The sequence below is a fragment of the Pinus tabuliformis genome, chromosome 6 (genome assembly GCF_031772625.1).
Source record: "Pinus tabuliformis cultivar Carrire ecotype Pingquan chromosome 6, CPIR1, whole genome shotgun sequence".
Lineage (NCBI taxonomy): Eukaryota > Viridiplantae > Streptophyta > Pinopsida > Pinales > Pinaceae > Pinus > Pinus tabuliformis.
Genome location: NC_142292.1, coordinates 98,822,129 through 98,847,893, shown reverse-complemented (window position 1 = coordinate 98,847,893; position 25,765 = coordinate 98,822,129). Strand labels below are relative to the sequence as shown.

The 25,765-nt window shown below is 40.2% G+C and overlaps 1 protein-coding gene across 4 annotated transcripts in view; it reads right to left on the bottom strand.

Annotated features, from left to right (window-relative positions):
* The window catches only part of LOC149257442 (uncharacterized), a 454,745-nt gene that overhangs the window by 234,712 nt on the left and 194,268 nt on the right, over positions 1-25,765 (bottom strand). For all 4 annotated transcript variants that reach the window (XM_089414304.1, XM_089414300.1, XM_089414302.1 and 1 more), the window contains one exon: positions 16,377-18,008. In XM_089414304.1, the coding sequence (XP_089270430.1) occupies positions 16,377-18,008 (1,632 nt within the window). The remainder of the gene's footprint in view (positions 1-16,376; positions 18,009-25,765) is intronic.

Below are 25,765 nucleotides of genomic sequence, written 5' to 3'. Positions count from 1 at the left end.
TAATCCTAGGAATCGTCTTAGTTTTGATATGTTATTTGGCCTTGGCCAGTCCATGATTGCTTTGATTGTATTTGAATCCACCTAGACTCCTTCCTTGGATATGACATGGCCATGATAATCAACTTCCTCCTTACCAAAAGTACATTTCGATATTTTTGCATAGAATTGATTTTCTTCTAAGAGAGAAAGTACTTACTCCAAATGTTAAAGATGTTCCTTCCACATCTTGTTGTACATAAGAATGTCATCAAAAAAGACTAGTATGAAATTTCTTAGATACGGTTTAAAAAGCTCATTCATGGCTTCTTGGAAGGTGGCAGGGGCATGCATTAACCCAAACGATATCACCTTAAATTCGAAATGACTTTCGTGAGTTCTAAAAGCAATTTTTGCCACATCTTCTAGCATTACACAGATTTGATAATATCCTGATCTTAGTTCTAATTTTGAGAAATATTTTGCTCCATAGATCTCATCCAACATTTTGTCTATAAGTCACAAGTGACGATGATATATGACAATGAGCCTATCCTCTATTATTATGAGGTTAGGACTAATAATTAGCCTAACAAAGCGCCTTAAAACAAGTTTGATGCTAAAATGTGCTTGGGTTACAAGTGAACCCACTAGCTTTAACAAAATATGCCCTAATTAGCCCACACACATGAGTCATAAGGTCTCTCATGCTGACATCGTCAACAATAAATGTTCCAAATGCCATGTCCAAGGGTTATGAGGTATCCAAGAAGGTGTAGATGCCTGTGAATACCATGATTTGAGGTTGGCCCCCAAATTCACATCATTACCTCTTGTAGGGTCCCAAGATCCAACTAGGGTGCCACAGTGATTTCCATGGATCGGAAAATGCTAAAAGTGGCCTCCTCTCCTCTAGCATTAGGGCTTCCTCTAGTTCAACTAGCCCTCCCTAGTGTCTCAATCTGAGACCATCCTCATCTAGGTGGAAGAAGCCCTCCCTAGTATTAGTATTTGTAGCATTGGATGTGTTCTAACCACGGAATTTGGTGGAGAGGCTAGAATACATGAATTCTCTAAAATGCAAAAATGGTTTCTGGAAATTCAGCCTAGAAGTGACTTCATTAGATTATTAGCCAGCTTTTAAAGATTTCTTAAGTCTAAACTTAAGGAATATCGTCAATTAATCAGTATTAAATTATTAATTAATTCAAGGCATGAATCATCTATAAACTCACACGGATAGATCCAGAGATGATCCTAGCCATTGATTAAGTTTTAATCTTGGTGGTTAGTGCTTCAACAAAGGATTATAAGAGGAGGTCGATCTAGTGATGGAGAACACACTTGAGAGGTTCGATTTTTGAGCAAGTCGATTTCCAGAGTAGCAGCAGTCAATTGCCGGAGAGAGCCAGAGATCGAAGCAGTGAGAGAGGGGCAGGGATAGTGATCCAAAGGAAAGATTTTCCAGATCCAGAGAGGCAATAGCAAGAGGGATGAGTTATCCCGGAGATGCAGCGTTGAGGGACAACGCAGTTGCTTCAGCGAGGCAGTTTGATTTGGAGAAAGGAAAAATTGTTCTCAGTTCTAGGGGTCGGGAAGAAGTCCCAGAGGGCCGAAGAGACAATTTCCTCAGCATCCAAAGGTAGAACAACTTCATCAGAGCCCAATTTGAGGCAAATTGTCCAACCAGCTACGCAGAGCAGCTAGAGGTTGACACAAAGCTTCAAGATGCCGAGTTTTGGTAGGCAAAGTCATGCCAGAGATTGCTTATGGGAGAAGGGTAATTCCCTTCAGTATTTTTCTCAAATTTTCTTGTTCTTTGGATTGCCAATTGGGCATCCATAGATGTACTCAGATTTCACTACTGCATAATAAAATAAAACCGTCATTGTTGCACCAGTTTTCCCAAGTTGGGTTTTTCTGGGGACATTGGTCCAAAAATAACTGTGTTATATTATGTGTGTGTGCTAGCATTTCTTCCAACCTTTATTCTTCTTCAATTTTATTTGTGTAGGTTGCAGTGTGAGTTATTCAGTATTTGTTGTAGGAAACAATAACTAAATTGTTAAATAAAATTAACAATTAGGAGAATAATTGAGTTAAGGCTTTTGTGATCCATATCAGTTTTAGAGAAGATTCTTCGGCGAAAATCACATGGAAACTCATTTGTCACTTATTAAAGCCAAACTCGCCTTAGGAGAATAATTTCCAGCTACTGCAATAGGATTTTGGTTGTGGAATTTTCACATGGTATCAGAGCGCAGTTGATCAGCTAGATAGCTTGGTAGCGAAGACAGAAGGAGTTTTATTGTTCAGTGTGGACAGGAAATCGAAACCCTAGAGGGCAGCGCAATAACTTTGCCAAGAGGTTGAGTTTTTTTAGGAGATTTGATTTTTCTGAGGGACAGAAAAATTCGATCTCTCTAGATCAAAGAATTCCAGAGGTAAAGGGAGCAGCCCAATATTTTTGCAAAGCAGATTTCTAGTTGGATGCAGTAGTTTTGTAGCAGTTCGCTAGAGCAGAGCTAGCGTCAGGTGGAAGAAAGAAGAGAACACACTAAGGGAAATTTTTCCTCAGGGAACTTCTAGTCTCAAGAAGATCAATTTTCCTTGCAGATCAACAATCATTGTGAGCATAGTTTCTCACTCCAAAAGGGAGTGTGAATAGCTGAGCAACAACTAAGCAAAAGGGGAGAGGAGATTTTCGACATTTATTGAGATGGCCACTATTGGACTTCAAAATCAAGACAGGTTGGATGGAGCTTCCAACTATGCCATCTAAAAGGCAAAGATGTCCTTCCTTCTAAATGAATATGGCCTTAAGCCATATATTGATGTAGTAGTAGAAGTACCCCAAGATGCAGATCAACTGAAGGAGTACAAAAAGGAGATGGCATGCGCGAAGAGATTGATCCTAGATGTAGTTCGGGATCATGTTGTAGCACATATAGCGGACAAGGGAATGACCAAAGAGATGTGGGATACACTCTCCACGCTATACTAAGGAACTTCCGAGCAGTGGAAGATGTACTTAGAGGAGAAGCTAAGGCTCATCCGGATACAGAAGGGGGAAGGCATCGACTCTTTCCTCACCAGGATTTAGGAGGTCCAAGACCAGTTGTCAGCTGTTGGGGCAGCGCCTCAACCCATAAATCTAGTGTGATTGGCACTAAACAGTGTCTTAGAGGAGTGGCAAGTATTCGTCCAAAGTATCTTGGTCAGAGATACCTTGCCAAGGTGGGGCAGGATGTGGGCCGATTTGCAGCAGGAGGAATTGAGACGAGCTCTATTGAAGAGCTCCATCAGTGGCAACAACGGATCAAAGCTAGTGAAGGAAGAGGAAAATGTGACCCTCGCATCAAAGGGTCCCAATCAGGGACAGGGGGAGCAAAGAAAGAAGAAGAAGCACCTGTCAAAGGTCAAGTGCTTCAGGTTTGGCGAGTTTGGCCACTACAGTACCCAGTGTCCTCTCAGGAAGAAGGACAAAGAGGAGAAGCAGGACCAGGCGACAGCTTGTGCCGAGATCGATAGGTTGTCCTCCAGGCTAGAGGAAGACTTCGCCATGTTTGCAGACATACCTCCAGGAGTGAGGTGGGGAGATTTGGTCTTGTAGCCCTAGAGTGCTACAGATTGGCAAGATCCTTGAGGAGTCCACCTCATGGATCAGTACCTTGCTACGGGGACCCACAGTTTTTTAATAGCATGATCAATCAATGGCAGTTGATGTAGTCAGATACCAAAGTGACAGTTGCAGAGACTAGTAGCAGTTAGAGGCTGGGGAGCACAGTGCAGAGTTGGCAGTAGTGCAGTTGGCACAGTGCAAAGTCAGCAGCAGCACAGATTCTTTAGTGACAGTGCATATACTAGTGTTGAATTTTCTAAGTCTATCCATTAGAAAATTAATCTATATTCTGCTGGTTTATTTCTTCTACTTGTTCAAAAATCAAACAAGTTATTTAATACATTAAATACCGAAGTAAACACAATACAGTCACAACATCTACAGATCATCAACTGAAAGAAAACAAGCACACAAGTGACACCGTTATTTTTGGACATATGTCCCCAGAAAAACCCAATGCGGGAAAACTGGTGCAGCTATTCCGAGGGTTATATTATTATGCAATCTATCTGAGTACAACAGGGTACCTAATCTGGCTCACCCGACAGAGAAAAATACACGGCAACAATACCTCCATATTTGGAAACAGGTATTCAGAAAACTTGTCCCATGAAACCCTCTCCGGTGACTCTGAAGCTCAACGTTGGCCCTTCTAGCCTCTGCATCAGCTTCCTGCTGACCTGCGTTAGCCCCAGGACCCTCTGTGTCAACCCTTTGAGGCACTGCGCAGCCTCTGGGAGCCTCTGCATCACTCCCTCTGCCCTCTGCGTGGATGACACAGTCTCTCTGAGCTCTATGTTGCCTCTATTGGGCTTTGCGCGGCCCGAACTAGCTGTTGCTCTCCCTCTCCCTGCTTCTGCGTTGGTCTCTCGATACTATCTATGCCTCTCTGTCCAGTACTCACTGCCCCTCGCTGCTGATCACTGATTCACTTTTGCTTGGCAACCCCGCTCTAGCAAAATGAATGACTGATCACTCTGATGTGTTCTCCAACTGACCCTTAAGCCTCTTCTTATACTTTTCTCGTTGGTCATTCATCGACCGACATTACATCTCTAATCAATGGCTAAGATTACATTTGGCTTGATACATGACTTTTGGAACCTTCTAACCCAGTTTTATATTAATACCCATTAATATTTTATTTTTCCTAAGTTTAGACTTAGGAACTCCATTAAAAATATTAATTAATAAGTCCCAAACTGGGTACAATCTGTCCAAACCATTTCTAGGTCTTGGAGATCTCATGTGCTTTAACCTCTCCACCAATTTTCATGGATAGAGCACATCCGATGCTACCCCAAATCAACACTCCCTCTTAACGAGGACTGTGCTATAGTAATACTCCACACTGAGCATCACCCTAATCATCCAACACTAGTACCTGTGCTGATGCTAGGCCTACCCACCCAACATCCTCTACACTACTGCATCTTGTACTGCTGCCCATGGCCCTGCCACTGCCACTACCACTGCTGCATCCGTACGACAGCTCCCTCTGCATCCGTGTTGCTGTTGGTCCATCCTCCCAGCACTGCATCTACACTGCATCCCCTCTCATCATGGTGCATCGTGCTACTGCATACTGCTACTGCACTGCAACTCAATTACTGAGAAGAAAGTAACTGATCCACCCAACTTCTGACATCCTTGTCAGGCTAGAAACACTCCCGATGCTAAAGCTCTCTCTGTCGCTAATAGATGCTCCCTCTACTCACCTCTGCGTTGCTGCAACAACTCCCTGCATCTCGCACTGTTGCACACCTCTCTGTGCCATCCTGCACCATTGCATTACTTCCATGCCTCTCGCACTGTTACAGCCTGCTAACCTCGTGTTGCCTGGGGACTACTGCACTGTAGCATTCTCTTCCACTTCATCCGCATTTGTTTCTACCGACATCCGCCAGTGCTGCTACTCTTCTTCGGGGCTCTCGTAGCAAGGTATAATCCAAGAGGTTGGGTACCTCAAGGATCCTGCCCCTCATCGCTTGTAGTCCTTCTGACTACATCTCGGTGTCTCCCCACTTCTTCTCAAGTGACACATGAGCACTCATGGCACAATCGTCATCCTCGACTTCTTTCTTCGCCTTCACTGGCGCTGCCTTAGAATCAGAAGCCTCTCCCTTACTCTTCTTCCTCGGACACCAGTTCGTAAAATGACCCAGTTTCCCACAACGGAAGCACTTGATTTGGAGAGGTCCTTCTTCTTCCTCTTCTCTTGCTTTCTCGTAGATGCTAGAGCCGCATCCTCTTCCTCTTCCTTCTTGATCCTGACCCCTTTGCTGCTACTCCCCGCCTTGGTCAACCGTCTGATCTCTTCTTGAAGAAGAGCCGCCCATAGTTCTTCCCAATCTGGAAGACTCATCCTGCCCAGTATGCTTTGGACCAATGTCTCCCAATCCTCGGAGACTGCGTTAAGTGCGGTCCTCACCATCAATTCTTGATCCGACGTGGCCCCTATGGAAGTTAGTTGGTCATGGATCTCCTTCAACCGGCCAAGGAAGACATCTATCTGCTCTCCCTTCTACATCTGGTATGACCTTAGTTGATTCTCCTGGAGCATCTTCCTCTGCACGAAAGTATGCTAGTACAATGTCTTCAAAGTGTCCCACATCTCCTTTGTCGTTTCCTTCTCGGCAATATGTGGTACCACATAATCCTTGATCCCATCAAGGATGATGCACTTTGCCTTAGCCATTGCCTCCTCGTACCTTTCATTAGCTACAGTGTCAACTGGGATAGCCATAGCTCTCAAGGCGTAGACCTTGATGCGATGATTGTCTAGAATGGACAAGATCCTGGCCTTCCAGACCACAAAGTTCGACGCTCCGTCCAACCTATCTTGATCTCTCAGCCCATTCACAACCATCTCTCTACTCTTCTCTGTCAACTCCTCCGAGTCTCTCTACTTCCCGCCTAGAAGTTCTCGGTTCGACTCCTCCTGAGTCTCTCTACTTCTCGTCTGGAAATTTTCGATTTGACTCCTCCAAGTCTCTCTACTTTCCCTTTGGAAGTTCTCTTATGGACTCCCTCTGTGTCCCGATTCCCTCCTGGAAATCCTTCTGCCAATGTCAAGTTTCCCCACTCCGATCGTCTGTGCAACAGCAACACTGATCTGGATTCCTTGGCTAGAAATTTGCTTCGGTAGCAACTCCCTCCACCTTGGTCTTTCCCTATTAGGTATTGTTCTGACCACAGTACCCCACCAGCTTCGCTCCGTAAACTACCCACAGCCTCCTATGCCCCAGCAATAGAACGATTAAGCCTCTTGGATCTGCGCAATCCCGGCACCAGCAAAACACCTCCCTCATCCAATTGCGTCAGCCCTCCTGGCCTCTGTGTGGCTCTGCGTGAGCCTGCTTTTGCTCTCCTTAGCCTCTGCGTTGCCTCTCTCTGGCCCAAACTGGTAACGCAGTTCCTCTGCGTCACTCCTTCCTCTGTCGCTTTTTGCAAGTATCAGCTCTGTCACTTGGGACAACTGAATCTGCTGCAAACGTTCTGCTAAGTTGATGCCTTCAGTTTTCCTATGATCTGCAACCACGCTCTGATACCATGTTGAATTTTCTAAGTCTATCTGTTAGAAAATTAATATGTATTATGTTGGTTTATTTCTTCTACTTGTTTAAAAATCGAACAAGTTATTTAATACATTAAATACAGAAATAAACACAATATAGTCACAACATCTACAGATCATCATCTGAAAGAAAACAAGCACACAAGTAACACTGTTGTTTTTGGACAAATGTCCCCAGAAAAATCCAATGCGGGAAAACCGATGCAGCAATTCTGAGGCTTATATTATTATGCAGTCTATCTGAGTACAATCGATAGAGAAAAATACACGGCAATAATACCCCTATACCTGGAAACAGGTATTCAGAAAATCTATCCCACAAAACCCTCTCTGGCACAACTGAAGCTCAGCATTGGCCCTCTGGCCTCTGCGTCAGCCCCAGGACCCTCTGTGTCAGCCCTCTAAGGCACTTCACAGCCTTCGGGAGCATCTGCGTCACTCCCTCTGCCCTCTGCATGGATGATGCAGTCTCTCTGGGCTCTGCGCTGCCTCTACTCGGATCTGCGTAGCCTAGACTGACTGCTGCTCTCGCTCTCTCTTCTTCTTTGTTGGTCTCCCAGTATTGTCTCTGCCTCTCTGCCTCGTACTCACTGCCCCTTGTTGCTGATCATTGATTCAACTTTGCTTAGCAACCCTGCTCTAGCAAAATGAATGACTAATCACTCTGGTGTGTTCTCCAACCGACCCATCAACAGCGGAGATTAAATCTCTAATCAATGACTAAGATTAGATTTGGCTTTATCCATGACTTTTGGAACCTTATAACCCAATTTTATATTAATACCCATTAATATTTTATTTTTCCTAAGTTTAGACTTCGAAACTCCATTAAAAATATTAATTATTTTAATATCTCCCAAACCAGGTATAATCTATCCAAACCATTTCTGGGTCTTGGAGATCTCATGTGCTTTAGCCTCTCCACCAATTTTCATGGCTAGGGCACATTCGATGCTACCTCAAAGCAACAACTAGCAACAGTTAGAGACTCGAGTGATAGATGCATCATACTAATCACAATTGATTCAATATTTAGGATGCTTCTCAGTTGCAGTAGTTGCAATTGCAGCAACAACAGATGAGAAGGAATTGCAGTGTTGGCAACAGTTAAGCAGGATCAACCGCAGCATAGATGCAGCACATATCAGAGTTGCGCAGTGGTTGGTGGGCAGCAACACCCTGACATCAGCAGCGTGACAGGAGATAAGGCAGAGACAGGGTGCTGCTACAAGGTGTCTAGTAGAGCACTAGAACACATTCCTCGCTAAGAGGGAGTGTTATTTTTTGTAGCATCAGATGTGTTCTAGCCACGAAATTTGGTGGAGAGGCTAGAATACGTGAGATCTCCAAAACCCAGAAATCGTTTTTGGAAATTTAGCCTATAAGTGACTTAATTAGATTATTAGCCAGTTTTAAATATTTCCTGAGTCTAAACTTAGAGAATATGGTTAATTAATCAGTATTAATTAAGTCAAGGCGTGAATCATTTAGAAACTCACACAAATCAATCCAGAGATGATCCTAGCCATTGATTAAGTTTTAATCTTGGTCATTAGTGCTCCAACGGAGGATTATAAGAGGAGGTCGATGTGGTGATGGGGAACACACTTGAGAAGTTCGATTTTTAGCAGATCAATTTCCAGAGTAGCAACAGTCAGTTGCCGGAGAGAGCCAGAGATCAAAGCAATGAGAGAGGGGAAGGGACAGTGATCCAGAGGAAAGATTTTCTAGATCTTGAGAGGCAGCAACAAGAGGGCTGAGTTATCCTAGAGAGGCAGTGCTGAGGGACAACACAGTTGCTTCAGCTAGGCAGTTCGATTTGGAGGAAGGAAAAATCGTTCTCAGTTCCAGAGGCCGGGAAGAAGTCCCAGAGGGCCGGAGAGACGATTTCCTCAGCATCCAAAGGCAGAACAACTTCATCAGTGGCCAATCTGAGGCAGGTTGTCTAGCCGGCTACGCAGAGCAGCGTAGAGGCTAACGCAGAGTTTCAGGAGGCTAAGTTTTGGTAGGAAAAGTTGTGCCAAGGATTGCTTGTGGGAGAAGGGTAATTCCCTTCAATATTTTGCCCATATTTTCTTATTGTTTGGATTGCCAATTGGGCATCCATAGATGTAGTCAGATTTCATTGTTGCATAATAAAATAAAATCCTCACTGCTGCACCGGTTTTCCCATGTTGGGGTTTTCTAGGGACATTGTTCCAAAATCGCAGTGTTATTTTATGTGTGTGTGCTAGCATTTCTTCCAATGTTTATTCTTCCGCAGTTTTATTTGTGTAAGTTGCAGTGTGAGTTATTCAGTATTTGTTGTAGGAAACAGTAACTAAATTGTTAAATAAAATTAACAATTAGGAGAATAATTTCCAGTTGATGCAATAGGATTTTGGTTGTGGAATTTTTGTAGCATTGGTTGTGTTCTAGCCATGAAATTTCGTGGAGAGGCTAGAATACATGTATTCTCCAAAACCCAGAAATCGTTTCTAGAAATTCCACGTAGAGACAACTTAATTAAAATAATTATTATTTTTTTTAATGGTGCCTAAGTCTAAACTTAGGAAAACTAATTAATTAAAGGTTATTAATTAAGTCATGGTGAGAATCTCCTAGAAGAAGACATGGATTGAGTTCTAGTTAATCTTAGCCATCGATTATGTTTTAATCTTGGTCGTTAAAGTCTCAACAAGAGATTATAAGAAGAAATTCGATGGGGGTTGAAGAACACACTTGGAGCCACCAGAAATTCAATTTTGCTAGGAAATCAATTTCCAGTGTAGCAGCTGTGAGTTGGCGGAGGTGATTCAGTAAAGTCGAAGCAGTGAGAGAGGGGCAGGGATAGTAAGGACGGAAGAAAGTTTTTCTAGTCCAGTGAGTGCATAACAGAGCGACAGAGAATTCCACAAAGACATTGACGCAGTGCAAAGAAGCAGCGGAAAAATTCAGAGGAAGATCCATATTTTGCTGAGGAGAAGTCGAAATTCAGTGCCAGAAGCCAGAGTGGGAGCCCAAAAGCCAAGAAGGTCGAGTTTCCAGAGTAGCATTGATCAGTCAGCAAGAGAGACGCTGGTCCAAGCTAGGTGACGCAGAGGCAGAAAGGAGCAACCCATTTTGAGCCAAGGTCAGCGTCGGATCACCGCTGGAAGTGAGATTTTTCTCACTAGACTTCTGTCAGTCATTTTCTCAGTATGTAAAGCTAGATTTGAGCTTCCATAGATTTGTACTCAAATTTACTACTACATAATAATAAAACCCTCAACTGCTGCACCTGTTTTCCCAAGTTGGGTTTTTCCGGGGACATTGGTCCAAAAGTAACGGTGTATTATTGTGTGTGTGCATCTATTCTTCCAGTGTTTTTATTTCTTCCGCAGTATTGTATTTGTGAAGGCTGTAGTGTATTAGTTTTGATATTTACCGTAGAATGCAGTAAATAATTTGTTTAAGTTATTTAACAAATAGAAGAAAATTTAATCAATTGTTGCAGTAGGATTAGAGAATGAGCCTCTAATGATTAATCCTAGTGTTATACAGGGATGATCTCTTCCTGACAGGATCATCCAGGCTCATCAAAGACTGCAAGAAGAACCTAGCCACGGAATTCGACATGAAGGATTTGGGACAGATGCATTATTTCCTGGGGTTGGATGTTTGGCAGCAGAAGGGTGAGATCTTCCTTGGACAAGGGAGATATGTTACAGAAATCTTGAAGAGATTCAAGATGCAGGACTGTAGACCTATGGCTACTCCAATGATCACCAACTGGAAGAAGATTGATGCATCAGAAGATAAATACGTTGATCCCACCTTGTATAGGTAGCTTATAGGGTCCCTGATGTATCTGGTCAATACTAGGGTAGACATTTGTTACGTCATCAACACCCTCAGTTAGTTCATGGTGGAACCTAAGAGGGCAGACTGGACAACAGCCAAACATGTTCTCAGGTATATACAAGGAACAATTGAGCATGGACTATTGTACACCAGAGGCAATGACACCAGGTTGAGTGGGTTCACTGACGTAGGTTGCGCTGGAAGTTCAATAGATCGGAAAAGTACAATTGAGTATTGTTTCAACATTGGATCAGGAATGACCTTCTGGTGCAGTAGGAAACAGAAATTCATGGCTCTGAGCTCAGCTGAAGCAGAATATATGGCAGCTAGCACAGTTTCGTGCAAAGCCATATGGCTTCCGAAGTTGTTGTGAATCTATTCAGGAGAAGGATGGAAGCGACCAAGATCATGTGTGATAATTAGAGTTGCATAAGCTCTCTGAGAATCTAGTATTTCATGATCGGTCGAAGCACATTGATATCGAGTTTCACTTTGTCAGAGACTGTGTCCAACGAGGGGCAATACAGTTGAGATACACTCCTACAGGATAACAGGTGGCAAACATCCTCACAAAGGCTCTAGGAAGAACAAAGTTTGTTTATTTCAGGGAGAAGATGAGGATGGTAAAGAATCCATTTCAGTAGTAGAAATGAATAAGTGTCAGGAGTTGCAGTGCAGCAATTAGCAGTGGCAGTGCTATGGGCAACATGATGCAACATGTTGAGAGGGAGTTGCAGCACAATTACGGCAGTGGCAGTGGCAGTGTCATGGGCAGCAATACAAGAAGCAACAGTGCAGAGAATGTGAGGCAACAGACCAAGCATCAACATACGTACCGATGCGGAAGATCATTGTGATGTTTCTATAGTGAAACATTGCTAGAGCACATTCCTCGCTAAGAGGGAGTGTTTATTTTTGGTAGCATCGGATGTGCTCTATTCTTGAAATTTGGAGGAGAGGCTAAGGCATATGAGATCTCCAAGACCCAAAAATCGTTTTGAGAAATTCCACCCGGATGAGGAGTTATTAAAATAATTAATATTTTTAATGGGTTCCTAAGTCTAAACTTACGAAAATAAAAATATTAATGGGTATTAATAAAGATAAGGGTGAGAAGCTTCTAAGAGATGAGGATCAAGTTTGTTTTAATCTTAGCCATTGATTAGGGACTTAGTCTCAGTCGTTGATTCGTCAACAGGAAAAGTATAAGAGAAGACTTGAGGATCATTCAGAGACACACTGGCAGATACTCAGTATCTCAAGGAAACTTGATTCTCAAGTAGAGGAGATCGGTTTCAGAGGGAGAGTTGCAGGGTGGAGGAAGGGGAGGGCATCAGCAACATGCAGTGACTGAGGAGGAGGTGACACAAGGAAAGTGGGAGAATATGCATAGAGAAACACAATCCAGAGGAGAGACGCAGAGCTTACACAGGTTGACGCAAAGCCACTCAGAGTCACATTGGGCCACATGGGGTGACGCAGGGGTGACGCAGTAGTGGGAGCAAGGTCTCCAAAGTGTCAGAAGGTCTCCAAAGATTCTCTGTAAAATCATTCCTTGTAAAAGCAAATGTTGTTGAAGATTAATAAAGCCCTCATCTGTTGCACCGGTTTTCCCACATTGGGTTTTTCCGGGGACAATTGTCCAAAAATAACTGTGTTGATGTGATTGGTTCTTGTGCATGTATTTCTTTTCTTTTGGGTAATTGTGTGATAGCTGCAGTAAAATTTATTTTAATATTTATTGAAGGGATTTCGTAAATAACTTATTGTGAATAATAAGTAGGTGAAATAAATCAGTTGCTACAGTAGTAGAATTTCGGTTTAGAAATTTTCACATTTAATAAGTATACTATTGCAAGACATGCGATGTGTGCATATGTAGCTATCATATGCATGCTAATACTCTTTTGCTTATAGATTGAAATGGATCATCACAAGCATCCTTTCCGACAACAGCTGGTAAACAATGTTGGTGCACTCATCAGGTTGTGGTTGATCTACAGGGTGTTGGGGCGTCCTTCTAGCCGCAACAAGATATCAGGGTTTAGTAGTGTCCTATAGGTTGTGGCCTATGAATTAGGGGGTTGACGCCTGCCTCAGTTGTAGCTGAAATTTTGACGTAATCAATTTTCTTTTAACAGGGAAAAGACAATTACTAAAGAAGCGTTTGGTGGTCCTCTGTTTTATCTTTCTACATTGTTGTATGGTGTTGTCTACTGTTGATTATTGCTTATGATCATCTGAAGAAGAACAATAACAATAACTGTAGATTAACTAATGCTATGAAAAATATTAAAATTGCTAATTGCTTAGAAATATTGATTCACCCCCCTCTCAGTATTTCCAAAACACTGCTAGAAAATCAGACTCCTACTATAGAAAAAATTGATCTCCTAATTTCTTTGGAAATTTTTGTGAAGAATCTCTCTGGCAAAATCTGTTGAAACCCTACTACTAATGTCCTTGTGTTGCCTCTGCACCCCTGTGCTAACTACAAATTTGTGTCTTCATGTGTTCTCCAATGCTCATCGATTTCCTTTTATAATCTCTTGTTGATAAATCAACGGCCATGATCTAATCACAATCAATAGCTAAGATCATGTTGACTCCATCAAGTGAATTTTTCGAATGTCTCTAGCGGAAAATCGATTTAGCCCAATTAATACTAATTAATTAAGTGATTTCCCTAAGTTAGACTTACAAAAATTAATTATCTGCTCAATTAAATCTAATTAAGGCCTTTTCTCGCGAAACCAATTCTGGGTATTGGAGAAAATGTGTTCCCTAGCCTCATAGACACAATCTAAGACTATAACACATGTCCGAGCTACACAAACTAACATATTTTGATACTTTGTGACAACACCAGTGCAATAAACATCTCCAAGAATCCAGTGATCCATTACAAGACCTAGCATATTCCAATCAAGTTCCACTTTCTAAGGAAGCAAGTAACAAAAAATAATATCAAGCTAGAGTATGTTGGGACAAAGGAACAGATTGCAAACATCTTCACTAAACCACCTTCCAGAGAGACATTTGAGTATCTTACACAAAAACTAGGAGTAATTTCTGCTCCAAATTGATTTGTAGAATCTTCAACAAAGAAAAATAAGGGGAGAGACAATGTCAAGGGGAGTTACCCTTTGCCATTGATGTCAAAGGGGGAGAGAAAAATCAAGAAGCACGAAGACAGGGGGAGCATGATCACAAGGGGAGTATGATGGTTGCCATCAATGAAAAATGGGGAGATTGTTGAAAGAAGTTGTCATTGATGTCAAATACTATCCAAATGAAAGAGAAAGTTACATATTCAAATAGCATATTTCGAAATATTGTTTTTGGATTTTTGATGCCCCATTTGGATACCCTATCTTTGAATGCATTTTTACTCCATTTACCTAGCTCAAATGGAAGCATAACATATATGGTTGGAAAGCTTATTCTGAGACCTTTCCAACGGTATATGGCACTCCCTCTAACTCCTCACGGTTGAGGAGAAATTATTTTTTTAATATTCACTACACATTCTACTAGTTGCACAAGCCAGTCCAGCCAGTGGAGAAAGCGGCCCAGTCTAAAACCCGCATGCACTATAAATAGGCACGATAAGTAGTTCAAGTCAATCACTCAAGAAAGTTCGGATATTTTCAAACAAAGAAAGAATAGGAGGAATTCTGAGGTTAGAAGTGAAGAGGTACTAATTTGGAGAGACTTTCTGGTAAGGATTTTGGCACATACTTGAAAGGATTTTGGCTTATTTTGGAAGGATTTTTGGCACACTTTTGAAGGTTTCTAGCCCTGGTTAGAAGGTTGATTGCAGGCCTATTTGGGCCAAATTTTGTCTCTTTTGAAGGCCAAATTTCAGATCTCTGTAGAGGGCTGAATCCCAGTGTGGAAGGCTGAATTTCAGGCCTATCCTGAGAGCAGTGAGCTGTCGCTGTTGAGGCCAAATTTCAGGACCGAAGTTCTACTACAAAGAAGGCCAAACTCAGGGATCATTTGTTGAGGGAAGTTTTGTTGCTAAGAAGGCCATGTTTAGGAAGCCAAGTGCCCATGTGAAGGAAAAAGAAGCAGTTACCAAATGGGGAGACTTTCTTTGACTCATATTGACTCTTGTACAAGCTTTGGTGTTAATAAATTAGAGAGTCGGTAATTCCTTTTAGTTGATGGTGATAATTAGGGAGTTGGTGCTTCCTTTCAGTTGGTGCTCATAAACCAAGAAGTTGGTGCCCCCTTTCAGTTGGTGTTGATAAGCAAGAGAGTTGGTGCTCCCTTTCAGTTGGTGTTGATAAATTTGAATGTACTTTATATATCTATATATATATATATATATATATAGATATATATAAATGCATCCATGTTTTTCACGTAAAAATATCTATGTTTTGTATATTTATGTGCTTTGTGTTATGCCTATAGATGCATTTACAAGTTTTTGCAGTTAAAATTTGTTAATACTAGTTGACCCCCTTCTCAGTATTGCTGAATATTCCAACATTGGTTACTGCATCCATCAAATTCATTCAAAAAAATTGAAATTCACCAAATTTCAAGCACCGATGAGTTTAATACTGAATTTGATAATGAATTTGAGGGAAAAATTAATAGCATATTTCAAATTTAATGGAAAACTTAAGGGCCAGACAATTGTTTCTACACCATTTATAAAAATTATTATGATTCATTTCTCTTTTTGTTAAAACATAAAAAATAAATGCAAATACACACACACACATTTCCATGCTTTTGAACAATATATAATGTTTTAATACATTTCCAAGAAGTTACAACAGAATTCAATTAATTCTCTTTGCAGAATATAATACAGAATTTATCATATTCATTTGCACTGGCAATATTTTTCTGAACTACATTTTTTTGAATTTGAACACAATACAAACCAGGTGACATAACTTATAAATTACTAGGGCTATGCTTTTTCTATTATTTTTGTCAGTAAGATGGAAACATCACCATGGTTGAATATCCACTTGTATGATATGTTATAAACTCATATGTCACCTCAGCTCCTGGATGGTGAATTTCTAACAAGCCAAGATTTGAGCTCACTTATTCAGTGTCATACCATTACAGTTATATAAATTAAAAAGCGATAGAAGAGAGTTTTGAGACAATGTTTAAGAAATGGATAATTCTTCAAATCCTTCCAATGCTAAATAGATCATGGTCTCTGACTGCAAAAATGTTGTTTAACTGATTTCAAAACTCCTAGATACCATAGCCATTAAATCTTTCCTGACTCTACTATGTCTGTCCACAGTAATACTGATTACATTACTGATGTTAAATCTTTTAGTTCGAAAATTGCTAATGTTTCAAGTGTAACAGAAAACACATAACTACTATACAACATACCGGTAAATGCAGTACATGGCACAATTGTACAATCTCTGACTTCATTCTGATATAAAGATTTTGTTGTGTAGATTTTAATGCTTCATTATCCTCGCTTTTCTTATTTTCCTCGATTTGATGAGCAGAACCTTCAGCACTTGACATACAAGAGGAAACTCTTATGTGATTTGGATCCTCGTGTAAGAGAACAGACATTTTGCCACAATATTCATCACTTAATGACTTTTCTGCAACAGTAAATGCACTATGAGGACCATAATTGGCTGTTTTCCTTGATAGTTTTCCATTGATGGTTTCATCATCAGACTTGGAAACTTCCACCATTCCATCACATGAAGCAGAAGGTGAACTGAGATGTTTTTCAGTTTGCACAGCTGGGGATAAATTAGTATCCTTGCAATTAGACTTTCCAGAACCATCTTCTGTACATTCATAAGTTACCTGATCAGAAACATATTGATGTATATCCGTTGCCTTTGGGGATAAATTTCTGTCGTTGCAGTTAGACTTTCCAGAACCAACTTCTGTAGATTCATAAGATACTTGATCATCAACATATTGATGTATACCCATTGCCTTTGGGGATAAATTCTTATCCTTGCACTTAGACTTTCCAGAACCATCTTCTGCAGATTCATAAGATACTTGCTCAGCAACATATTGATGTATATCCGTTGCATTTCCATCTCTTTCCTTCTCACTTTCCAAAAGTTTTTTAGTGTCTCTAAGCCAAGAAGATATTGATATTGGATCAAGAGTATCCCCTACTCTTCTACGCTTTATTTTTAGCTCCTGTTTAACACGTGAATGCACTAATCTGGAGGGGCGTCTTTCACTATACTGGACCTTCTTTTTTGACCTCTGTAGCCGGCTGATGGGACCCTGTGAATCTGCATGCCTCCCAGTAAGCAAACTTGTCCAGAAAATATTGGAAGATTCCTTCTCCTTGCCTGTCAATTGATTTTTTAGTTCACCTAAAAGCAGAATACCTTTCCCATAACCATGGTTTCTTGATATTCTAGGAACAAGAGAATTCCAAAGAGTATCATCAAGATTGGGGCCATTCAATTTGTCACCTATCATTGCTTTGATCAGGGTCTTGAGATCTTCACCATTATATAGGCGCTGTGAACTTAATGAAGGACCACCCAAGGCACAAACCTTGTCATAATTTTGAAAAAGTTGTACAGCACCCCATCTAAGCAGCTGATGGCAAAGAGTTGCACTAAAGTTCTCAAAATTGTTGTCAAGTTCAGTGCCTCGTTTGGCAGCAACTAGCAGTCTTTCTTCCACTGTTTGTGGTGAATAAAATCGAAAAACATTCAAATGTTCAACATTTGTATCAATATGTGCCTTCTCTAAAGCCCGCAAGTCATTCAATGGATTCCAATCACTGTCAAATATTATAACAGAGTCAATTGAAGAAAGCTTTATGTTTGGTCCACAAGCACGTTTTTCAAGTAAAAATACAAACCGCCCAGAGTCCTTACAGTTAAACCTCTGCAAGGCTGCCTGTTTTTTTGCAGTTGCTAAGCCACTATCAACACGTTCGTAGGATTCAGCACCTAAACGTTGTCTTAAATGGTCATCTAAAATATCACCAATTGAAGCGTGGCCAGACCTACCAAAGATCTGTTAGAATATGAGCAAATCAATACCAGAAGAAACATCGAACATTATGGTTTCCCATGCACATAAACATTACTACAATTAATACAGAGATGACTAGACTAAAAAACTGGGACCAACATATCGTTTATTTGTAAAACATAATAATAAGATAATTAAAATTTCATTTCTATGCCCCCTGGCTATCTCTGCATCCCACCCTTCAAGGATTAAGGAAAAGGTGATTTGCAAAGAACTGAACAATAATCACAGTGGGAATCAATGCAACACAAAACAAGATATGGTGTTACAACCTAGTTGCTCTTACCCACCTCAAGTCGACATCTGATTGCAGAAACATAATCAATTAGCAACGTTTTTCAAATCAGACCCTTGAATTTTTATTAAGAACCATAAGAGTCCTGACATGACCTGAATATAAAAATTTGATTTCACAGAACCATCACCCCTTGATGAAGAGGTTATCACATCAGAGTGAACCAAAAATCATCTAAGTGGTAATAAATTAAAATGCAACCTCGTTAACATGTATTAAGATTCAACTATAAATTTATTAATTGTGACCATTTAGAAAAACATAATAAGCCCTTATATGCAGAAGAGCATCGTGATGGAAAACTGAGCTACAGTTTTACATTAGTGTTTGGCTTGGCATTGAAGGCTGATATGGTTTTTTATGTTCCCTAACAGTGTTGTAGTGTAACATGACCAGTTGGTATTCACCAATGTTACCAGACTCGGAATCGGCAATAAATCGGCGAGGCAAAAGAGCGAAGAGTTTTAATCGGATCGGGAAAAAATCAGGAAAAAATTGGTGAATTCAATAAATAAAGATATACACATATTGAATTAAAAAAATCATTTTTCATTGATATTCAATAAAGTCATGTCCAAACGATGCATAATATCAATAGATGTCCAAAATATCATGAATGAATAAGTATACCGTATATGTTATGAGTCCAAACATAATCCAAAGCACTGAGTCTTGAGTCCTAACCAATGACTACATAGAACCAGAAGCATTTGCTTCTACAAGTTTATAAAATACTGCATACTAATCAATTAAAAAGCAGTAAATAAAATCTCTTGATTGTTGCTGAAATGATATGATAATGGTTTGGTACTGAAATATCTGATAGAGCACATGCTGAAGCTAACACTGGAGCACATTGCACACTACACCTCTATTACACTACGACTCTATTACACAGCGTAAACTGAAACTGAAACCATGCCTCTATTACCTTCTCAGTGTATGAGTTGTGGGCCTGAGCAGTGAGAAGAGAGTTATGGACCGATGTTTAATTTTTAACCTAACTAAACCATGCAACGAAAAATGCGGGAACCCTAAAAGTTAAAACCCTTGCTCGCTCAATTGAGGGCTAAAAATCGCCTTAGTGTCTTAAATCACAATTAATCAGTGAGTTGCAAGTCAAAATCATGTTGACCACAAGTCAAACTCGGTCAATGCGAGTTTGACTCGCCCAGAGTTGAATCGGATCATTTGAGGGAAGAGCAGAGTTTGACTCGCGATTAATCGCGAGTGATCGGAGATTCATGTTTCACTGGTATTCACCAAAAGAAGTATACACAGGTATCAATTAGGCTCTTATCTAAGCCATCCTTGATGCATACTTAATGGTTTAGAAAAATTTATAACATGTTGATTTTGTAGCTTCAGAAGGTCTTCTGCATAGGCTGGGGTCTTGCATATAGGAGAAAGAGGCCAATTACTAAAGAGGAGGGCTGAGTTTTGGAGGGAGGCTGAATAATCCGGGGGGCGATTTTTCTCTAGTGCGCAAGGGATGTATGAAGGGAGAAAGAGGTCCAAGGGTAGCTGGTAGAGGAGGCTGATTTTTGAGGGCCAAAATCTTCAAGAAGGCCAAAATCTTTGAGGCCGATTTTCCAGAGGCGCTGATTTCTCGATTCCAACAGTTGTAATTTTTCTGTTGTAGTATGATTGATTTCACTACTTTATTCCCACTGCAAATTTAATTTTTGAAAGTTAAACACCAGTGATTTTATTTTCCAATAGTTTTAAGATTTTATTAAGAAAATAATTTTTGGGTATAAAATAATTGTTGAGGTATATATAAATCAGACCTGGTACTAAAGATTTAACATGGTATCAAAGCGATAGAAACTCTGTGGGAGATGTTGAAATATGGACAGCTTCAGAATGAATTTCCCCAAGAGAAATCCAATTACCCAAAGGAGAATCATTTTCCCCCAAGAGAGAATTCAAAATTGGATAAAGGAAAATTATTAATGTGGCACTCCTCTCATTATTGTTTGATGTAACATAATTTATTTGGGCTTCAATATCAAGGCACTTAAGAGCAAATTTGAATTGATGTTTTCCTTCCAAATTTACAAATCAGCCTCATAATATTTCATGTTGGCCTGACCAAAGGACGTGACCCTCCGTATGAAGAATTGACTATAAATTGGCACCTATCTTCCATTGGGCATTCAACTCAGGCATCATCCAAGTGCAATTATCTGAGGTAGAGCAAGACTAGAGAAGACGAGTTGGAGAGAACATAAGGCCGTGGGTTTGTAGTATGTACTAGTTTCTATGACTTGGTACAGGTCGAATCAAGGGTTGTTGGACGCAGTTATTTTGATAAAGGTTCTGTGGTTAAAATCTGTGGGAAAAGGTTGTTTGTACCTATGTTCAAGGGCCATCCATCTTCAGATCTGTGTGAAAGGGAACATGCCCTAATTAGGTGCTGTAAGGATGGTCGAAAGGCATGATTCACAGCCAGCAAAAGGGGTCGAGCATCCTTAGGATCCAGTGCAGGTAAAACAGAGGATGTAAGCAGAGATACAGGGTTCCGAAGTTAAGGACAAGTGGTCGCAGTAGGGTTTCCACGGGGACGAGATTTTTCAGAAAAAGGTTTACCTCAGGTCCGAGTTTCTTCAACGCTGAGCAGAGCAATTGGAGAGGAGACGGTGCAGTAATGATTGCTAGGTGTATGTGCAGACTTGTTATGGACATGAGCTCATGCTTGGCAAGCTTTTATGGACTGAACAGGACTTCCTTCAGAGGTATGAGATTGTGTTTTGTGTTGATAAATTTGCTAGGTGATGACATCCAGCTTGGGACTGTATGCATAGCAGGTTATGTATTAGTGTAGTGGGTTGTTAGAAGGTGCTTTAAAAAGCCCCAAGTATAGTCTTTGTAAAACACAATAAGGGCAGATGGTTTGTAATCTAGATCATTGATATCAAGTGTGAAAGGTTGATGGTAAGAGGACTGTGACTTGTACCCTAGTTCATTGAGTTGCAGAGGTTATCTTCAATGATACATGGTAGTGATATTTGTCCTTATGACAGTGACGTATGGCAGTGATACTTGTGATGTGTGGCAGTGATACTTGTGATGTATGGTTGTGATATTTTTCCTTATAACAGTGATTCATGGCAGTGATACTTGTGATGTATGGCTGTGATGTTTTTCTTACAACAATGACCTATTGCAGTGATGCTTGTCCTTATGACAAAGATGTATGACAGTGAACTTGTCCTTATGACAGTAATATTTAGGGCAGTAATACTTGACTGAGATATATGCTACTTGTGACAATGATACGGAGATCTATCAGAGGTTTTATGGAGGGCTTGTGAATGCCTCCTTGATAGTCTTGTGTGCTGCCATCTCATGCAGATCTTGCATGATTCGAGGTTGGCCTTAGGAGGCCTAATGGATTTGATGTTGAAAAACTTATGTCTCATTATAATTGTACTTTGTATCTCAGCTGAACATTTGATGAATATCTAAGAAGAAGAAGAATTGATTTTTGGGTTTTCCCCCTTGTGGGGTTTTGCCCTGGTCTCTGACCAAAAATCCTGGTGTCTCTATTGTGTATGCTTTTCTTCTAATGTTCCTTACTATTCCGTTGCATTGTTGATGTTAATGTTCTCTCTATATAATTTCTTATGATGATATGGGGTAAATGTAATGTGAAAATTGTTGAAAAAGTTTAAAAATGCAATTATCTACAGCAGAGAACTATATAGCCCTAAAATTAACACGGTATCAAAGCTAGGCTGAAGAAAAGTCATTGAAGATCACCCTCACGTAGACACCTATGATGGATTTCTTGATCAAGTAGAGTGAAAGAGATGGAGATGTTGGAAACCCAAAAGAATGCTAAGGTTCAAAGGAAACCCTAGGGAACCTTTGTTCTTATTGAAGGTTATGGTTGGGGAGAAACCCTAGGAGTGGCCTTGGAAAAGGTATGGATTCTATAACATTGGAACCCTAGTGTGATTCATAATTTTCATGATTGGATATGATCAGTGAGAAGCTATTGTGTTATTCAAGTACCTATGTCAGATTCAAAGTAGTCCTAGTTGGGCTTGTCTCCTACCCAATAGGAGATGGTATGATACAAATCCAGTGGTCATCTTGTACATTGATAGTTGGGCTTGGATGCCCAAGAAGGAAATTTAGGAGATGGAAATGAATACAAGTGGTGCTGAAGGGGAAGCATTTCTTTTGCAGTCGATATTGACATATGGTTGATGGACAGTGGTGACTCAAGGAGGCAAGATCAAGAAGGAGTTGATAGCTTCCTACAATGCTCATTAAAGATAAGACTTATGTTATTTCTTTGTGGCATTGTTCTTATTTAGATTCATTTATTTTTTAGACTACTGTTTATTCTTCCTACATGAGTAATTGGCTAACCATATGCTTCTTTCCCTGACTTCTTGGATAAGGGTGTGATCAAAGAAAGCAGATCCATCTAGTCAAGATGGAGAGTAATGCAGGAAGCAATGTGGAAAAAGTCGAAGTCGGGATTAATTCGGCAAGGGTCCAAAAGTTGAAAAACTCGTCAAAGTCGGGAGTTTTTTGAAAAAGTCGGCAAAAAGTCGGCAAAATTTAAAAAACACAAAATTATTCATTTTTTTTTTTTTTTTTTAACATCTAGAGTATCCACAACATCAAATAAATGCATTTCCACATAAACATGTAAAGAAAGCTAATATATAATATGTATATGAAGTCTAATGCTACATCACATATCAAAATAGTGAATCAACTCCTGAATTTTGGGTCCTGTCTGAGTCTCAACTCTCAAGAGTCAAAATATCAACAAAAAATATAATAAATGTATATTATGAGTCATCCAAAAGTCATCAAGTTATCAGTCACTGAGATCCTCTTCCCCTTTTAATTTTTGTTTCCGCTAATTGTATTAAGAAATAAGTCATGCATTTATTCAGTAGATTTTAATCTGCTTGGGTAATAAGGTGTCAGGTGGGAGGTCCAATGAAAATTAACAGTGAGTATCACAGTAGATGTGAAAATTGACGCTTGGTGACTCCAAGCAGCTTATTTTCTGAGAAAACAGTAGATGTCAAATTACTAACCTAGCCTTGGCATCTATTATTCAAAAACTCTTGGAGGTAAAATCCACTTCTTATACATAACCTTTGCCCACATTTACAGGGAGTTCACCACTAAAGAAGATTCTCTTTCAAAACCTGCTCTCATTGCAGGAAGGATCTTTGTTGTCACAAGATTTCACAGGTACTTTGTTCCTGTCTGAAAAATGGGTTCTTTTTTGAGGCGCTGGTTTTGTTTTTTTTGGACAGGTTGTTGCTATTTGATCTTCATGACCTCCTCTTTGTTGTTTCTTCTGGAAGCATTCAACAACTGTAACAATGTTTTTGATGGTGTGGGGTTCTTTCTACGGAAGACTGTTGTATGCTTGTCCTTTTGGTACTTTTGTAATCTTTTGAAGGGGCAGTGGTTGTTAGAGTCTGGATCACTGAAAGCCTAGAGGCTTAGCCAATGTATACTTTGCTTTCTAACTAGAAATATGAAGTATAAAGATTTGTTTTTCCTTGGAAAACAAAAACATATCTTAACCTCAAAACTAACAGATTACAAATGAGACTGCTATGCTCGCAAGAAGTATGACAAACAATACAATGCAATAACTTGAAAATGCATGGATGGAAGCTTCAATTTACAGTTTTTTCACCTTTGCGGCCTCTTTATCCGCGGCCTGGGAAGGGAGGCAGACTTTTTGGGTCGACTCCCGATTAAATCGGGAGTATAAGGAAAAAATCGGGATTTTTTCCTTTGTGAAAAAGTCGCCAAAAAGTCGGGGGATTAAATCGTTTAGTTCAAAAAATCGCGTTTTTAGGATTAAATCGGGATTTTTTCCAGACTTTTTCCACACTGGCAGGAAGAGTTAGCTCCAAGAAGGAGCTGAAGTAGGAGAATGAAGGAACCACTCTCATATTTAGAAAAGAAAGTCAATAGCGTCTTTTGGATGAAGCTTGCAAGAGAAGTTGACAACATAAAGAAGATCAAAATGTAGAGGATTCTGTTGATAGAAAGATTGAACTGTGCATCTTCAAGTACACTCTCATTATGTTTATTTACTTTGCTATTATTGCTCTTGCTCTTGTTCTAGGGTCAACAGGTACAAGTTCTCATATCAAGATTGAGGATATAGAGCCACCCCATGATTAGAGTAGTACTTGAAAATGAAAAAGAGCTCAAAACTTGAAGGAATGATTACAGTCTCCCAGGTTGATGACTATAACAAAAGAGACTTCCTATTCAGAGGGAGTAGACTATCAGATTGGATGTAATAGTCAAATGAGATGCTCTAAGACAAGAATCCTCTGAGAGAAACATGTCTTTCATGAAAGGTCCATACTAGATGAGAAAGACGTTGCAGTGTCAGAGAGTTCAATAGTGATATTCTCTCAAAGAGAATACTATGATGAGATCCTAACACCTGTTTCCAAGTGCTCTATTATGAGATATGTGTTGGCTTCCTCCATGATGTACTTAAGGAAGAAGCATACATGGCGGCTTTGAGGCACATGAGAAGGATACTCATGATTGTAGATTGAAGAAAACCCCATATGGACTCAAGCAAGTCCCCTGGGCTTGGTATGCTTGGATTGATGGACATCTGATGCGGATACCAACCTCTCTTCAAGGTTGAAGGTATGTCTTTGATATTTGGTTTTATATGCTAATAATTTATTTCTGACAGGATCAAATCATCTCATCATTCAATAATAGAGGGAGTTGACCTTTGAGGCCAAGGAGATCCACTTCTTGAGGTTAGAAGTATAACAAATAAATGATGAGGACTTCCTTGTCAAGGGAAGTATGTTGTCAGAGACTTGGCATGATCAATTATACTAAAGAAATTGAGAGACTCCTCTTCAAATTCAGATTTGGTATATCCACAATGCGCAGGAAACTAAATGGATCCTTGCTTTGCATCATGTACCCTAAGCCAGATAGAGCATGGACATGTATATTGGGATGTTGCAAGGCTGGTATTGAAATACCTTCCTGATACAGTTTATCATGTGATGTGACTATAGAGATATGTCGATGTCAAGTGAATCAGGAGCGTTGTAAACAGGAAGAACAAATGGAGGTGTTGCTTTAGTATGGTTCTTGCTTTGATTTCTTGGATGAGCAGGTAACAAACTTCCATTGCACTTAGTCCAGCAATGGCCAGTCATATTTCAACTTGCAAAGAGTGTGGCTTCAAAAGCTATCTACAGGATTGTCAGACATGGTGCCATTGATGGAGCACTAAGGCTCCAACACAGAGGGAGCAATGAGGCTCTAGCACAGAGGGAATAGTGAGGCTCTGACAGTGACTTGTTGCATAATTGAAGCAATAAGGCTTCAGCAGATGAGAAAGTTGTAGACATTCTCACCAAGCCATTGAAGTTCATATTATTCATAGACCAGCTTGGAG